Here is a 17,775-nt window from a genome sequence, read left to right as displayed (position 1 = left end):
GGTTGTAGAAGCTGGGGATGTAGCTGCTGTTTTACAGCCATTGTTTATATCCCTGTTCTCTAAACCGAGCCTTGGTCATTTGGGAGGAGGCCTGGGAAGTCAGAATTCTCCAGTGGCCTGGTCCCTCTCTCTAGGTGTAGTGTCCCAGCTGTTACAAAGCCCACAGGACACCATGCCCACATTCTGCTGGCTTAGAAGTTGTATTAGTCTGTTCTTGCATGGCTATAAAGAAATACCTGAGACTGGGTAATTTATAAGAAAAGAGGTTTAATTGACTTATGGTTCTGCAGGCTGTACAGGAAGCATGGTGCTGGCATCTGCTCAGTTTCTGGGGAGGCCTCAGGAAACTTACAGTCATAGCAGAAGGTGAAGGGGAAGCACACATATCACATGGCCAGAGCAGGAGGAAGCAGGGGAGAGGTGCTCCACACTTAACCAGATCTTGTGAGAACTCGTGATCACAAGGATAGTACCAAGAGGATGGTGCTAAACTATTCATGAGAAGCCGTCCCCGTGATCTAGTCACCTTCCACCAGGCCCCACCTCCAACAATGGGGATTACAATTCATGAGATTTGGGTGGGGACACAGATCCAAACCATGTCAGAATTAGACAACAGCAAAGATTTCCCTGCACAGGCAGAAAGCTGTATGGAACTCCTCAAAGTGACAACTTATTCCAACCGCCCAGAGAAACCCCTTTTGTCACTGAGTGATATGTGGCACCTTGGACTTACAGAGGATACCAGTAACATTCATGTATTTCTAATACACACTTTACAGCTGATACAATTCACATGCTTTGAACTTCTGCTGTTGGAGAATATGTAACATGAAGGAAAACTTCCTATGAAGAGAGAATAACTTTGATGATGTATGCCTGATAAAGATAAAACAAAAAATTATGGACCAATTTTACTTATGAGTATCAATATAAAAGTCCTCAATAAGATATTAGGGATCAGAATTAAATACTACATTAAGAAAGGACATGACCAAATATGATTTATTATAGGTTACAAGGGTAGTCCATGACTGGGCAACCTATTAATGCAATTCGCTAAATTAATAGCTACAAGGAGAAAAAAGCATTTACTTCCTTCCACAGAAGCTGAAAAGATCTAACAGAATTCAATACTCATTCCTCATAAAAACATTGAATAAGATAGGAATTGATGGGTACCTCTTTAACACACAAAAATATATATATCTCCATTCTAGAGACAGTATCTTACCTAACTGGGAAAACTCCAGTAAGTCAGAAACACAGCAAGGATGCTGTGTTTCCACTGCTATTTAGCATCGTATTGGTGGTATTGGCCAATGCAATTAGACAAGAGAAAACCATTAGAAGCATAAGAATTAAAAACAACATCATAAAGATATTAGCTCTCCCTGAGTTAACTTGTAATTTTAATGTGATTCCAATAAAAATACCAACAAGTTGTTTTCTGGAGCTACACAAATTTGTTCTGAAATTTATAAAAAATAAACATGCAAGAGTAGCGAGGCAACTTCTGAACAAGTAGAGCAATGAAATGGGACTGGCCCTACTAGATAGACTATAAATCCTCTATAGTCAAACATCCTTCAAGGGTTCAGGCTTATGAATAAAAAGGCCAATGGGAAAGAAGAGAAAAATCTAGAAGGAAACCCGTGTGCATATGGAAATTCATGTGATAAAGTTGGCAGCTCAGAGCACTGGGGAAAATAATGGACTTTTCAGTAAATGCTGTTAAGACAAATGGAAAGCTAATTGGAAAAAAAGTGAAAGCAAAAAGTGGACCCATACTTCACTCTGATCATGAGAATAAACAAATATATCAGCGATCTAAAAGTTAAAAAGAAAAAAAGGAAACCTTGCAAGTGCTAGGGAAATGAGTGAATGATGTAATGTCAATAGGGAAAGGCTTTCTAGTATAAGGAAAATTCCAGACATGAAGAAAAGATGATACAATTGCACATATAAAAACACCCCCGTAGAATCTGTGCTGTATAGAGCACTGTGTAAGAAAGGTTGACAAGCACAGTTTTTGCTGTGTGGGGGATTTAACTCTAAAAAAATAACATCTTTCTAGAATTTAATCTCTATGAGAACAGGGACCACTGGTTACCACTCTAACACCCGAGCCTAGAGCATTGCCTGACATTTACTTAATACCTAATATGTGCAGGGTACATCTGGTGTATGAAGCAAGTAGAGACCCTGTCACTTCTGAGTGTTCTGATTATCAAAAATAGGACTGAATACTCCCAGGCAAGTCTGGGTTTATATTCATTATTGACTTTATAGTAGCAGATTTTCATTGATGGCCTTAATGGAGTGATTTCATATTTCAGTATACCTCTGGATCACCCGGAATTGTGTTAAAATAGGGTTTTCTGATTCCCTAATCATATTAGCCCTTGAGATTTTCCAACAAGATCCTAGGTGGTGAGATGCTGCTGGTCTGAGGACCACACTTTGAATCAGAAAGCTTTAAGATAAATAAGGACAGAGTTAATGAGAGTAATCTTGTGTATAGTATCTGAGAAACCGTGAACTAAATTCCAGCGTGGTACCATGCAACTGTATGAATTAATGGAAACTCCCAGAAATACTGTTTGTTTTAGACATGAATTGAGCCTAGTTTTTTTGTAACCTTGTTAACAGTTTGCCAGCATTTTCCAGGGCCTTGGGAAAAATTTCATATTGACACATAAGCAGGAAGCCTGTAGTACATGTCAGAAGATCTGGAAGGCAGGTGGGGACTTGACTTTGGAGTGTAACCAGCAAGTACACACCCTGGAGAAAACGATGGCTATAATCATGCCCTTCCCATTACAGGCTCAGTCGGGGAATATTCAGAGCACAGTGATGTTAGACAAACAGAAAGAGCTTGACAGTAAAGTCAGAAATGTGAAGGACAAGGTTATGGTGAGTATTGAGTAAACACATGCATTTATTCTGAAACTTTCTGTAGGGGAAAAAGGTTTCAATTGCTTGGGGTGTAAACCTCGTAACTGAGTTCAGTCTTTTAAGTAGTTGGGAAGAAAAATTTTGCAGCAGTCTCAAGCTATAAGTAAACAAATTGGCAAAATCAATGACCAGATAGACTTTTTGAATGGCCTCTTATAACTGCCAAACATTGAGTTTATCTTTTTCTTCCCTGAAAGATCATGCAGTAAATGTTGACTTTGCCCAGTACCCAGTAAATGAGATGTTGCTGCTCTAAATGGGCCTTTATGTCCACACCTCTCAAATCACAGTGCCCCAGGATAAACATGGCCCATCCTTCCCAGTCATCTGTTTTATCCTAAGACTTGGAAGAGGAACAAAAATACATTTTATTGAAAGAAATTTGGATGCATTTCTGATTAAGACATCCACAGCAATTTTAGGATACAACTTCCAAGTCAATTTATGGAAGCAGAGGGCTGCTCTGGCGTCCTCAATGGTGCGCATTTACTCCTCTCCACTGTTAGGGCTGGTGTGGGGAGGGTTTGAGGAGTTCTTTTTCACAGAGGCCTGTGTTTGTGGAAAAGGCCTTCCAGTTTAGGGGTTTGGTCCTCTGTGGATCTCTGGGTAATACCAGTATGGCCTTGACTTACATGCTTCAGACAGCATCTTTCCAAACTCCACATTCTTTGGAGCAACTTCATCCTGCGGTCTCCTAGGGAAACATTTCATTAAAGTAGAAACCGAGTGAGCCCAGTCCAGAAATAGCCATGGAAATCCAGAGAAGAATATGTGGAAATGTGACCAAATCCCAAACAAATGAGGCTTATTTGTAGAATGAACATACAATTTACTGTCCAGATGGAGATGCATTTGAGCCGCCAAGAGGGCACTGTTTATAATTACAGCAAGTATGAAACCAGGTCTATCCCGGTAAAGCAGGGATGTATGGTCACTTTTCTTACTTGGAAGGAATGAGGAAATTTTCTGTGAGCTTTTTCCCCCCCTGCTGTGGGCTTCACAGTGGAGTTCTTAAATCATATCTCAGAGGTAGTCTCAAAAATGATGAGGAAGACTCAAAATTTAGGCGCTGGAACCAGGTTAAGGACGTACAAATCAGTTTGAGAATTATTGTACGTTTGCTTTTTTAAAAATGTTATGACATACTTATTAATGAAACAGAAATTATTTCATGTATATGATTAGAACTGTCCAAGTCAGATCTCTTTTTGGGGGAGATGGAATTGTTTTCGTGTTTCTCTGGGTTCCATAGAAGCAATACTCTGTTGCCTAAAGTCTTTGGAAGTTGCTGATCAGTAGAAAACATGTTTACATCTTTATTTGTAGTGTATAGAGCATGAAATCAAGAGCCTGGAAGATTTACAAGATGAATATGACTTCAAATGCAAAACCTTGCAGAACAGAGGTAAGGGTTCACAGCTGAAGTGGTGCCCATTGGCTGCAATTTTTTCTGTTCACACTAGATAACGAAGATGATTACTCCTTTCTATTTGCCGAGTATTTTATGAATCTGAATTCTTCCTTGATAACCCAGGCCAGGGTTTCTCAACATCCAATATTATTGACATTTCGGGCTAATTTGTTGTTGGGGCTGTCCTGGCATTGTAGCGTGTTTAACAGCATCCCTGACTTTTACCCACCAGATGCCAGTAGCACTACCCAGGAGCCCTCACTAGTGACAACCAAAACTGTCTCCAGAGATTGCCAAAAGTCCCCTAGGGGTCAGTGACCCCTACTTGATAACCACTGGTTATGTGTTACTCACCGTATTTATTGCGCCTAGCCCACTGACTGACACAGAGCGATAGATATGTGGAGTTCCCCTGCCCTAATATCTCAGGTTTCTTCAAACGTTGCAGGTCCACGTGTATACACAGCAGATAAGCTCAGTATTTTTCTCATGTTTTAAAGCAGTTTTACTGTATTTTCTTACTGTTGCGTGTTTTTAATGAGAGTAGCAACAGAAAAGATCTCAAGAATGTACATTGTGTAGAACACGTAGGGTACTGCTGTTACTGTATTCATCATCTGGGGTATACCATGGTTCATAGGCAGAGATTATCAGTATGATTTGGGTAGAAAGTATAAGAGACAGCAACTTCAACTACCACTTCCTACTCATCTACTTCTCTTTGAAAGCTACAGCTATGCTTTGTATACATTTTTCATCTGAATTCTGTTCAGATAAAACATTGTATTATTTACATTTATTTTTATAATAATAATAACATTATTATTAATGTTATTTACATTTATTTAGGTAATTACCTGACAGTGTCTTAAGTGGCAGATACTACTATGTCTGATTTACATGGGTCACTGAAAACAAGTTTTTTTTTTTTTTTTTTTTTTGGAAACGGAGTCTCGCTCTGTCGCCCAGGCTAGAGTGCAGTGGCGAGATCTCGGCTCACTCCAAGCTCCACCTCCCAGGTTCATGCTGTTCTCCTGCTTCAGCCTCCCAAGTAGCTGGGACTACAGGCGCCTGCCACTGCGCCCAGCTAATTTTTGAAAACAAGTATTTTGTTTCAGTGTGTCTAGTCGTTATACTTAGGACTTTTTTTCATGTTCATTAAAGATCGAAGAAAGCCAAACTTTGACCTGTCACTAGGCAGCATTTGTGTCATATTTATCCTAAATTTATATGAATCTTGGCTTTTGTTGGTTTTGTCGTCTTTATATAAATATATTTACTGGCTGTCTCTCAATTTATAGAACACGAGACCAATGGTGTGGCAAAGAGTGATCAGAAACAAGAACAGCTGTTACTCAAGAAGATGTATTTAATGCTTGACAATAAGAGAAAGGTAGTTATTTACTTTCCAGAATAGCATGCCACTTTTGTTATACACTGTAAATAATGGACTCAAAGTTTAGAAGAGAGGAAAAATTATTTTTATAGCCACCTGGCTTAGAGCCCCAGTTGAGAATAAAATGACATTTGCTTTTCTTTTAAAAAAATTTTAAAATTCAGTGATTAAAAATGAATTTATTTCACTTTGTTTCTTCTATTGCCTTTAGGAAGTAGTTCACAAAATAATAGAGTTGCTGAATGTCACTGAACTTACCCAGAATGCCCTGATTAATGATGAACTAGTGGAGTGGAAGCGGAGACAGCAGAGCGCCTGTATTGGGGGGCCGCCCAATGCTTGCTTGGATCAGCTGCAGAACTGGTAAGATTCTCCAAAGCGGAAAACTGGCAGCTGACTGGCTAACCACATAAACACATAAATGTACCTTTGAGCTGTGTTAGTTGAATGGACCCTGTCAAAACGTTAGTATAGAGTTTGACATAGTCCAGCTTCTGCTTACCCTGGAAACACTCCCTTGGAAAGCACAGTGTTATTCATGACTCTCGCCACGTTCAGCCACGTCTGCTTGGTTTGGAGCACTCCTGTACCATGGGGTGTCGTTTGACTGTACAAAACATCAGTGACATGGTCGTTATAGAACACATTTAACGACTTGACTCTTAATGTTTCCTTAAAAACAAGATAGCTTGAGGCATTTTTCTAGGCTTACAGAATAGTTTTTTTAGGAAACATTCAGTCATCCATCCAGTAATACTTATTAAATGCCTACTGTGTGCCGGGCACTGTAGGACCTGGGCACACAAGGATGAATGATTCTTGGCCCTTGCCAACAAGGAGTTCTCAATGTGGAGGGGGGGATGTAGACATGGTAATAATTCGTGTGGTAAAAGTATCCAGGTGCTCTAGCAAAAGGCCATCAGAATTCTGTGGAGGACAAAGGAAAGCATCTCCAGGGAAGGTTTCATAGAGGAAGTGGCCTTGTGCTGACTCAAAAGTCACTAGGATTACTCCACGTAGATCAAGGGGAAGTGCTTTCCAGCACAGAGCACAGCGTGTGCAAAGGCACACATGTGGGAGACTGCAGGGACTGTATTGGGTGGCTGGAGAGTGGGGTGTCCAGGGAGATGGGAAGGAAAGTGGACCCGGTGGGAGATGCTGGAGCCTGATGGTGCAGGTTCTCAGCACCATGCTAGGAATGGGGGATGTACGCAGCTGTACTGCTGAGCCAAGGCAGGCTTTTTTCTTAAGCAGGAGATGTATTTCTCTGATCTTTGATTTAGAAAGGGTACTCTGGCCACAGCCTGGAGGATAGGATAGAGACAGAAAGACCAGCTGGAATACTATTAGCATATTAGTGTGGTCCAGGTGAGGGGCAACAGGAGCTGAACTTGGGATCACAGAGTGAACATGAGGGAAGGTGGCCTGGGACAATTGCTAAGGGTCCAAGGACCAGAGATCTCACGAGGTTATTTTCTATATTGCCAGTTTTTAAAAAAATCACAATTAATATTCAGCCATTTATTTTTGTTCTGTGAATTGCCTGTAGGTACCCCAGATTTCTTGTGGGTTAGAGCAGAGCTTCTGGGCCCAGTGCACCCCATGTGCCTTGAGGGATACATATAACCCTAAAGCCCTTCAGGTGGCCAGGGTGGTCCTGGGGTGTCTAGAGCCCCCTAGTGGTCCTCCTAGACCACAGGAGCCTCTTGTAGGGACACACACGCCCTCTAGTTTTCCCATTGTGCTGTCTAAGGATTGTCATTTTCTCTGTGTGCAAGCAGAGTTGGGGACACTGGTTTAGCTTCTCCTCTGGAACTCAGCCAGCCGTTATCCTGCCTTCTCCTTTCCTGACGAAGGGCTGCTGTCCCAGGGCTTTGAACTGGAATCGAGCAAAATCAGAAAGTGAAGTAGATACTTTTCCCAGGGAAGAAGACACTTTTAAAAGGTTTTCTTCTGTCATTACTGCAAGTGAATAAAACAGCGTTTCCCCAGCCTGTGTTGCTGTTAGCAGTTGACTGTAAGGAAGGAAGACTAAGAGCAATCACTGGGTTTACTCATTGGCTTTTTATGTTTAGGGTCTAGACTGAGCATACTGCCTTCTCCTTTCAGTTGAGTGAAACCAGAATCATCATTCCTTCCTCTCTTCCTGTCCCCGGCCTTGCCTCCCCTCTCTGTCTCTCCTCCTGCCCCTCTGCCCCACATCTCTGACTGGTCCTGCCGAGACACTGCTTGCTGATGCCACTCTCTTGACAGAACCTGCAGTGGCTCCTTGCTGCCTCTTGCATCACCTGGAAGCACCTGCTTTGCTGTTTTCCCTGCCTCTGGCCTCCTCTTTGCCCTGCACCAGTCACAGATCACCTAGAAGCCCTGCCTCCACCCATCTCTCCTCACATAGGCCTCAGTGGTGTGTAGAAGTTTTTGATGTAGGCTGTAATCATTCAGTGCATGTTAGTTTTACTCCTCAAATAACAAAGCTTCTACTGCTGGCACAAGCCTCGTTCCCTTTGTTTTTCCCTAGAGGGCAGAGCATGGCATCCTAGGTGACATTTTGTGTTGCATATAACCACTTGTTGGTTTCCATGCCATATGGTTTGGCCGTGTCCCCACCCAAATCTCACCTTGAATTGTAATAATCCCCATGTGTCAAGGGCAGGGCCAGGTGGAGATAATTGAATCATGGGGGTGGTTCCCCCAATACTGTTCTCATGGTAGTGAGTAAGTCTCACGAGATCTGATGGTTTTATAAGTGGGAATTTCCCTCCACAAACTCTCTTGCCTGCCACCATGTAAGATGTGACTTTGCTCCTCATTTGCCTTCTGCCATGATTGTGGGGCCTCCTCAGCCATGTGGAACTATGTGTCAATTAAACCTCTTTCCGTTATAAATTCCCCAGTCTCGAGTATGTCTTTATTAGCAGCATGAGAATGGACTAATATACCATGATTCCCTTTAATCCAGGCTGCTTCTGGACTGTTTCTCATAGAGACATCTGTGTCTTGTGTCTTCCCAGGTTCACTATAGTTGCGGAGAGTCTGCAGCAAGTTCGGCAGCAGCTTAAAAAGTTGGAGGAATTGGAACAGAAATACACCTACGAACATGACCCTATCACAAAAAACAAACAAGTGTTATGGGACCGCACCTTCAGTCTTTTCCAGCAGCTCATTCAGAGGTAACTCAAGGGACATTTATTTGTACCTTCTGTAATCAGTCTATACAGAGGAACATTTTACCGTAATTCAGATGATTTACAAGGGTTTAATAGGTGTCTTGTATATATATATATATATATGTATTTTTTTTTTTTTTTTTTTTTTTTTGAGATAGAGTCTCACCTATCACCCAGGCTAGAGTGCAGTGGCGTGATCTTGGCTTACTGCAACCTCCACCTCCCAAGTTCAAGCAATCCTCCTGCCTCAGCCTCCCAAGTAGCTGGGACTACAGGCGCATGCCACCCCACCTGGCTAATTTTTTTTAGTAGAGACTGGGTTTCGCCATGTTGGCCGGGCTGGTCTCCAACTCCTGAACTCAGGTGATCTGCCCTCCTCGGCCTCCCAAAGTGCTGGGATTACAGGCGTGAGCCACTGTGCCTGGCCTCAAATTTTTTAATGACAATGACTCTTCCTGAATTATTTGGTTATACCAGTGGTTCTTCACTCTTGTGGCCAGCTAGGCTGGAAGCTGTAGTAACCTTCCACTCCTCCTTCCCCTTTGGCTGAGTCTCCGCCATGACCCTAACATGCCTCACCTCCTCCTCTCCCCTCCTCATGTCTCAGGCTCTCAAATCCTCCTTTCTGGACTCTTCCCCAGCCTCCCCACCGGTCCTCCTTCCCAGTCCTTCCTCCCTGTGACCAGTGCTGTCCCAGAGCAGAGTTCCATTCTGGTTCCTCATCACCTGCTGATCCAAGTGAATGCCCAACTGGGCATTCACGGCCCCCCTTCTGCAGCCTGGACCTAGCTGAACACTCCACGCTTCACGTCCACACACGCCCCTTTCTAGGCAAACTTGACCTCTTGCTGATTCCTATAGGGGCCATGCCGCATACTTGCTTTTCTGTGGCTCTCCTGAGGATACTTCCTCTTCCTCAGAGCCTTCTTTTCATGTACCTGCTTTCAAAATTGTATCATCCCGAAAGCTTCACCTTGTATCTCATCATTTAATCTTCCCAGATTTCCCAAACAGATGTTATCTCCCTTCGTGGCCTACAGTCACCGTTCGTTCCTTTCCTACTCTGCCTTTTGTTATATAGTTGTTATGTATTTCTTTATATTTCTTGAATATCATAAAGTTCTGGAAGGCAGAGACATGCCTTTGTCACCCTTTTCCCCCAGCAGGACCTAGCGCAGTGCCTTGTGAACAGCAGGCGCTCTAGACACACTTAGTAGATAGATAAATGTCACTGAGTGGAAAAGAAGGGTTCATATTGCAAGTTTTTTTTTTTTTAATGCAAACTTGACATGATAAAAATGTACTTGATTTTGGGTGGAAGCAATAGCTGAGTGGCAGCGGCTGCTGATTGTGTTCCAGGGGACAGAGTCGGGGAAGACATTTGCTCTCCCAGAACAGCCTATCTCATTCCTTTCCTTCAGTTACCCGTGGTGCAGAGAGTCAGGGCAGCAGCTGTAGCAGCAAGGGTGGCCGTGGCAGCGGTGGCAGCTACAGTGACATGTCCAGCATGAATCCCAAATTGATTATTTATTCAAATGACTTCTGATTGGCGACTCTGGGGTTGGAAAGTCTTGCCTCCTTCTTAGGTTTGCAGATGATAACATATACAGAAAGCTACATCAGCACAATTGGTATGGATTTCAAAATAAGAACTATGGAGTTAGACGGGAAAACAATCAAGCTTCAAATACGGAACACAGCAGAACAGGAAGGGTTTCCAACAGTCATCTCCAGTTATTACAGAGGAGCCAATGGCATCCTAGTGGTGTATGATGTGACAGATCAGGAGTCCTTCAATAATATTAAACGGTGACTGCAGAAAATAGATCATTATCCCAGTGAAAACGTCAACAAATTGTTGGTAGGGAACAAGTGTGATCTGACCACAGAGAAAGTAGTACACTACACAACAGCCAAGGAATTTGCTGATTCCCTTGGAATTCTGTTTTTGGAAACTAGTGCTAAGAATGCAACAAGGCCCGGCACGGTGGCTCATGCCTGTAATCCCAGCACTTTGGGAGGCCGAGGTGGGTGGATCACCTGAGGTCAGGAGTTCGAGAGCAGCCTGACCAACATGATGAAACCCCATCCCTACTAAAAATACAAAAATTAGCCAGGCATGGTGGCAGGCGCCTGTAATCCCAGCTACTTGGGAGGCTGAGGCAGGAGAATTGCTTGAACCCAGGTGGCGGAGGTTGCAGTGAGCCGAGATTGCGCCATTGCACTCCAGCCTAGGAGACGGAGCAAGACTCTGTCTCAAAAAAAAAAAAAAAAGAAAGAATGCAATGAATGTAGAACTGTGTTCCATGATGATGGCAGCTGAGATTACAAAGCTAATGGGTCCTGGAGCAACAGCTGGTGGTGCTGAGAAGTCCGGTGTTAAAATTCAGAGCACTCTGGTCAAGCAGTCAGGTGGAGGTTCCTGCTAAAATTTGCCTCCATCCTTTTCTCACAGTAATAAATTTGCAATCTGAACCCAAGTGAAGAAACAAAATTGCCTGAATTGTACTGTATGTAGCTGCACTACAACAGATTCTTACCATATCCACAGAGGTCAGAGATTGTAAATGGTCAATACTGACTTTTTTTTTTATTCTCTTGACTCAAGACAGCTAACTTCATTTTCAGAACTGTCTTAAACCTTTGTGTGCTGGTTTATAAAATAATGTATTTTCCTGATATCAGACTGTTTTCTCGTGGTTGGTTAGAATATATTTTGTTTTGATGTTTATATTGGCATGTTTAGATGTCAGGTATAGTCTTCTGAAGATGAAGTTCAGCCATTTTATATCAAACAGCACAAGCAGTGTCTGTCACTTTCCATGCGTAAAGTTTAGTGAGATGTTATATGTAAGATCTGATTTGCTAGTTCTTCCTTGTAGAGTTATAAATGGAAAGATTACACTATCTGATTAATAGCTTCTTCATACTCTGCATATAATTTGTGGCTGCAGAATATTGTAATTTGTTGCATACTATGTAACAAAACAACTGAAGATATGTTTAATAAATATCGTACTTATTGGAAGTAATATTTAAAAAAATGTACTTGCTTCCCTATGGCTAATGTTCAAACAAGAAGTCCTGTATGTTGGGTTTTTTAAAATTTAAAAACATTACTTGTACTTTGAGTGCACATTTTATTCTTAATTCTGACATGTAAATGAACATAATTAAATACGGGGTTTTTATTTTTTATTTTTAATTTTTGAGACAGGGCCTCACTCTGTCATCCAGGCTGGAGTGCAGTGGTGTGATCATGGCTCACTTCAGCCTCCACCTCCTGGGCTCAAGTGATCTTCCCACTTCAGCCCTCCAGTAGTTGGGACTAATTAGCCATGCCTGGCTAATTAAAAAAAAAAAACACAAAAATTTGTAAAGATACGGTCTCACTGTGTTGCCTAAGCTGGTCTTGAACTCCTGGGCTCAAGCAATCTTCACACCTCAGCCTCTTAAAGTGCTGGGATTACAGACATGGGCCACTGTGCCTAGCCTTCATTGTATGTTTGTTTCAATGTAATAGTTTCACAGATCATTACAGTTATTCTGTTTCTGTTAAGTCCCTATTAGGTTTTGGGATTTCTTTACTAATTAGAAAATATCACTTTGTTCATCCAACTTGTCAGAATCTTTCAAACGATTTTTTAGGTCGTACTCTCTAACCCCCTTTTTTATTTCAGGAAAATCATTGTGATTGCCTCAACCTTAATGGAAATGCTAACTTATCTATCCTTTGCTGGGTATTTGCAGCTCGTTTGTGGTGGAAAGACAGCCCTGCATGCCAACGCACCCTCAGAGGCCGCTGGTCTTGAAGACAGGGGTCCAGTTCACTGTGAAGTTGAGGTAACAAGGGAAAGATGGCATCCCATACATCACCTGTCACGTAGTTTGTACCCCTAGTTTCCTTTTATAAAAACTGTTATATAGGGTGCTTTTGAGGAAATAATTTTTCAGGGGGCACTTTAATATGAACTCTTACTGAGAATATCTGAGAGTCTTTTATTAATATATTCATAGTAGAAATGTAACTGATATACATATATGTACACACTCCTGGTTTTTTTCCAATCATAAATGTAATGCGTGTTCACAGGAAAACAGAATTCCAAATTGCAGAAATGTGTGTAATAGAGAGTAAAAGTTCCTGGCTGCCTCACCCCTCTTGGGCATAGGCTCATAACCTGAGCCTTATGAACCCCAGAAGCTGTATGAATGTGGATTTATAACATGTACATTTTTCTGATGGATGGATTTATAGCTTTCATCAGATTCTCAAAGCAGTCCGTGATATAAATATCTGTGGACCACCACAGTAAATGGCCTAGTGTCTGTCCTCCCAGGATTTTGTCCATGTGTACACAAATATATATTTCATACGGAAACACACGCACAAACATGACATAATGTTTCCTTTTTAAAAAATTAGGATTCCATGTCTACACAAATATTTCATATAGAGACACACACACACACACAAATATGACATATTTCTTTTTTAAAAACTCGGAGTAGGCTACATACATTGTTTTGTAGTCTTTCTCCTCGATAATAATTGTAGAAGTGTTTCCAGGAATATGTGGCTTTACTTTCTTCTATTGAATGGCTGCATTGCTTTAAGCATTCTTCTTATGATGAGTAGCTAGACGCTGAAGAACTGGACTGGCCTTCATAGTTGGCCCGGGTCCTTTTTCTGGGGTGTTGCTGATTTAAGTCTGTGGTTAACCCTCCCTGGCTGGGTAGGTACAATATTACACTGAAGCCCTCGTGGAATTTTAGAACTCAACAGCTGGAAGGGACAGTAGAAATCTGATCCCATCCACCTGCTCCACTGAACGGAGCAGACAGAGCCCCAGGGTCTCCTTCTCAAAGTCTCCAGCTCAGTGGAGCAGAGGCACACCCTCTCACCTGCCCTCCATCTTTCCACGCTACCCTGGGGTGACTATAGATGTGACGCTATTTTTTCTGCTTATGGGCAATAGTTTTTATTGTCTCCCAACAGGACAAAGATTAGATACAAGTTTTAACAGAAAGTAATGTTTGCTATTTTACCCATATAAATTGGCCAAAGGTTGAAATTGTGATGAAACTCAATATTGGCAAGGTTATAGAGGTAAACAGCTACCCTCATTAACTTTTGGTGGGAATGTAAAATCAGGGCTGCATCCTGTCAGAATTAGTGTTACAATTTTTCCTAAGCGGTTCCACAGCTAGGAATTTATTCTTACAAATACACTTACAAAAATTTAAGTAGATCTACAAAACTGTCAGTTTTTTTGTTGGTAATACCCTAAAACTGGAGGGGGAGTAGTTTATCTAAACATTAATAGGGAATTGGCATAATAAATAAATTGTAACAGATAATTTTTTATAAGTAATGGCTTTTATTTTTCTTTCCAGACTGTTGGTGAAATTGCAAGAGCTGAATTATAATTTGAAAGTCAAAGTCTTATTTGATAAGTAAGATATCTTTAACATTATATAACATACATGTACTATTGAAATGTTGATTTTGTTACTCAAGCACAGATTCCTCCACTAAATAAGCAGATTCACTAGCTGTGGAAGGGTCTATACTGGGTGGAAGTTTGCCTCCCTAGGGCCCCAGGGCTGAACCCAGAGTCCTGACAATGCTGCGCATGAGCAGAGACTTCTAGTCAGATCCACCAGGGCCATCACAAATGATCCCAGCAGATTTAAATCAGCAGCTCCCTTGGTGGATGTTGGGAGCTTCCCCTGGAGCTGGTATCAACATTCCTGTGCCTTTTTAGACTATAAATGAACAAAAGAGTGAGTGTCTCTTTGTGCATATGAGATTGTAATCAGCAAGTCTCAAAGTGGCTGGACTTGGCATGCCACCCCTTCCTTCTAGGTCAGCCCCAAAGGAGAGGCCCCTGATCCAACCCGAGGCTGAACGTCCAGGCTGCCATGATTCTGTGGTCATTTGGGGGTTTTTTTCTGGAGCGAGGTCAGCAGCATCTTGGGGAGACTGTGTGGAGCCTGTGGGATTCACTCTTGTCTCTTCTGGGCAGTGGGAACCCAGGAATGGGCATCTCTCTTGGGGGTCCAGGTGGAGCAGCCTCATCCTATTTTGCCCTGAGACCCTAGACCTGGACTGGCACTAACTTGGCCACTCTCATTAAGGAACAAGATGGCTCCCCCCCACCCCTCCCATATTTAATGTTTTTGTTAGCTTGTGTCACATACTGTTTTGGCAAGTTTCAAAAATGATTTATGATCATTCAGATCATTTTCCTCTGGCTTTTTGCTTTTTCCCACTCCTTTAAGAATATTCTTCCTCATAGCATGGTCTGTGCCTTGTCTTCCCTGCCATCATCTTTGGTATATCGGTTAGCTTTTGCTTCCTAACAAACCACTCCCAAAACTTAGTGGCTAGGCCAGGTGCAGTGGCTCACACCTGTAATCCCAGCAATTTGGGAGGCCGAGGCAGGCAGATCACATGAAGCCAGAGTTTGAGACCAGCCTGGCCAACATGGCGAAACCCCGTCTCTACGAAAAATACAAAAAATTAGCCAGGTGTGGTGGTGTGCACCGGTAATCACAGCTACTTGGGAGGCCGAGGCACGAGGATCGCTTGAACCTGGGAGGCAGAGGTTGCAGTGAGCTGAGATCATGCCACTGCACTCCAGCCTGGGTGACAGAGTGAGACTCTGTCTAAAAACAAACAAACAAAAACTTAGTGGCTAAAAACTCAAAAACTCATTATTTCTCATATTCTGTGAGTTGTAGGTTGTCCTGGTCTGGGCTAGTGTGGTTGGAGCCAGGTGCTCTAGCAAGGCCTTATTGCATGGCTGGGACTCAGCTGGGATAACCAGGTCCTTCTTCATGCACCTCAAAAAGGCTAGCCTGGGCTTTTCCCATGGTGACAGTGTTCCAAGTGAACAAGGCCTGTGAGTGCTAGCCTTGGAACATCTATAGCATCACTCCCTTCCATCCTGTTGCTAAAAGCAAATCAAGGCCAGCTGAGATTCGGGGGATGGGGAAATATATCCTACTTCCTAAACGGAGGAAGCACAAGAGTTGTATTGCCATTGCAGTTTACCATCTTCTGCGTCAGCTCAGCTCCTCTCAGCTGCTTCGGGCCCTTGTGTCTTTTCTGTCGGTTCCAGCTCTGACGGTCTTCTTAGCTTTGACAAGTCAGCTTTTATCATACTATCCCTTTTATTTTAAATTCTTTTTTTTTCCAAACGGGAAAATAGGTCCCTTCCATAGCTAATGGTAATTGTCATTCACAAAAGCATTGAACTTCTGGTTGAGATTGGAAAGGAGGGGGAACTAATAGATCTGTGAGTGAGCCCATGATTTCTAGTCTACATCTAGGACACTCACAGATACATTATTTGGCCAGAACATGACAAAGTAATCACTGAATATAGAAGTGCAAGGTCTTTCAAAATTTTAACCTCAGACTTAAAACTTAAACTTGCCACTTTCCCCAGATAACTGACTTTCCTGCTACTTTCATGAGAGCATTAAAGATCATAGAGAATAAAAATGAGAATGAAATGGTCACATTGGCAGTCCTCTGAGCTTTGTGACTACTGGGCAGTGCTGTTGGCTGGATCCCCAGTGCTTAGTGCAGGGCCTCGCACCAAGTAGCTGCTCAATATACAATAACGATAGCTTAAACATTTATTGAGGGTGTACTGGTGCTGGTGCTTACATTTATTGAGGGTGTACTGGTGAGGAATTAACTAGTTTATTCCTCACGATGTCCTATATGTTGGCACTGTTAGTATGTTGTGCAAATGAACAATGTAAGGCCCAGACCATTTATTTGCCAAAGGTCATTCAGTGATACTTGCCAGACCTAGTATGGGTAGATGGAAGCAGGGAGTGAATGAAAGGCTGCAAATCCATAGGTGTAGATTTATTTTTTGTTTATCATTCACTTACACTCTTATGCTGTTATACTCTTATAATTTTGTTAAAGCTTATTTCAAATTTTAAATACGCATATGTGATTATATATATATTTTTTTGCAGAGATGTGAATGAGAGAAATACAGTAAAAGGGTACGTGATGTACTTTACACTATACTGTGCTATATTTTTATTTATTTAATAGTTGGAAGACTTTTCAGCATTTCTTTCCTATATTGTATAGATTTAGGAAGTTCAACATTTTGGGCACGCACACAAAAGTGATGAACATGGAGGAGTCCACCAATGGCAGTCTGGCGGCTGAATTTCGGCACCTGGTAGGGACATCAGTTTCCTCTCTATGTTGTCTCTGGTTTCTTAGGACTTTTGACAATAGAGCAGCCCTTTTTGGCATGTTGCCATGTGGAGGACGCCCCCTGCTGGGGTTTGTAGACTTTGTGGCTGGTGTCTTCCTGTCGCCAGTACTTGGGGCATTTTGGTTTCTCCTCCTTATCCCACGACTGTTCACTCTGTTTTCTGGGCTGTATCACTTGCAGTAAAAATATTTCCTAAGCCTGTGTTTACGTAAATGATTTGCACTTGCTGCCTGCATGATCCCCACGGTCACTCACCTACGCTTGCAGTTTTCTCAAAGGTTATGGCTCCCGTGTCCTGACTGTGATCCAAGTGTGGTCCTGTACGCCAGGGTTCACTCCTCAGCCCCCGTGTTCCCCTTCCTGGTGGCCCTGCCCACAGCCCCTGCCTCCACGCCAGCCTGACTCTACCACCTTTTCTCCAGGGCAGTAGGGCTCATTCCCCAGGCAGTGGAGACCCAGCGGGATGCTCTGTGTGGGCTGCACCATCTTTCCTCCTCTGTGAACATGGGGGCTGCCAGTTGCTGTGAGGCTCTGTGGGTGCTGAGTCCGAAGCTTTCCCTGGGCCCAGAACCTGCAGGAGGTTAA

General features: G+C 42.6%; 1 protein-coding gene and 1 pseudogene across 3 annotated transcripts in view; both read left to right on the top strand.

Moving 5' to 3' along the window:
- The window catches only part of STAT1 (signal transducer and activator of transcription 1), a 45,660-nt gene that overhangs the window by 10,803 nt on the left and 17,082 nt on the right, over positions 1–17,775 (top strand). For all 3 annotated transcript variants that reach the window (XM_019022007.3, XM_063695405.1, XM_055379277.2), the window contains 9 exons: positions 2,827–2,916; positions 4,285–4,363; positions 5,671–5,762; positions 5,977–6,128; positions 8,777–8,935; positions 12,683–12,775; positions 14,330–14,389; positions 16,937–16,966; positions 17,058–17,151. In XM_019022007.3, the coding sequence (XP_018877552.1) occupies positions 2,827–2,916; positions 4,285–4,363; positions 5,671–5,762; positions 5,977–6,128; positions 8,777–8,935; positions 12,683–12,775; positions 14,330–14,389; positions 16,937–16,966; positions 17,058–17,151 (849 nt within the window). The remainder of the gene's footprint in view (positions 1–2,826; positions 2,917–4,284; positions 4,364–5,670; positions 5,763–5,976; positions 6,129–8,776; positions 8,936–12,682; positions 12,776–14,329; positions 14,390–16,936; positions 16,967–17,057; positions 17,152–17,775) is intronic.
- On the top strand, positions 10,075–12,105 carry LOC109025829 (ras-related protein Rab-1A-like; annotated as a pseudogene).

This window comes from Gorilla gorilla, chromosome 11 (genome assembly GCF_029281585.2).
Source record: "Gorilla gorilla gorilla isolate KB3781 chromosome 11, NHGRI_mGorGor1-v2.1_pri, whole genome shotgun sequence".
NCBI classification, from domain to species: domain Eukaryota; kingdom Metazoa; phylum Chordata; class Mammalia; order Primates; family Hominidae; genus Gorilla; species Gorilla gorilla.
The sequence above is the reverse complement of the archived record's forward strand: the minus strand, read 5'-3'. Positions and strand labels throughout refer to the sequence as shown.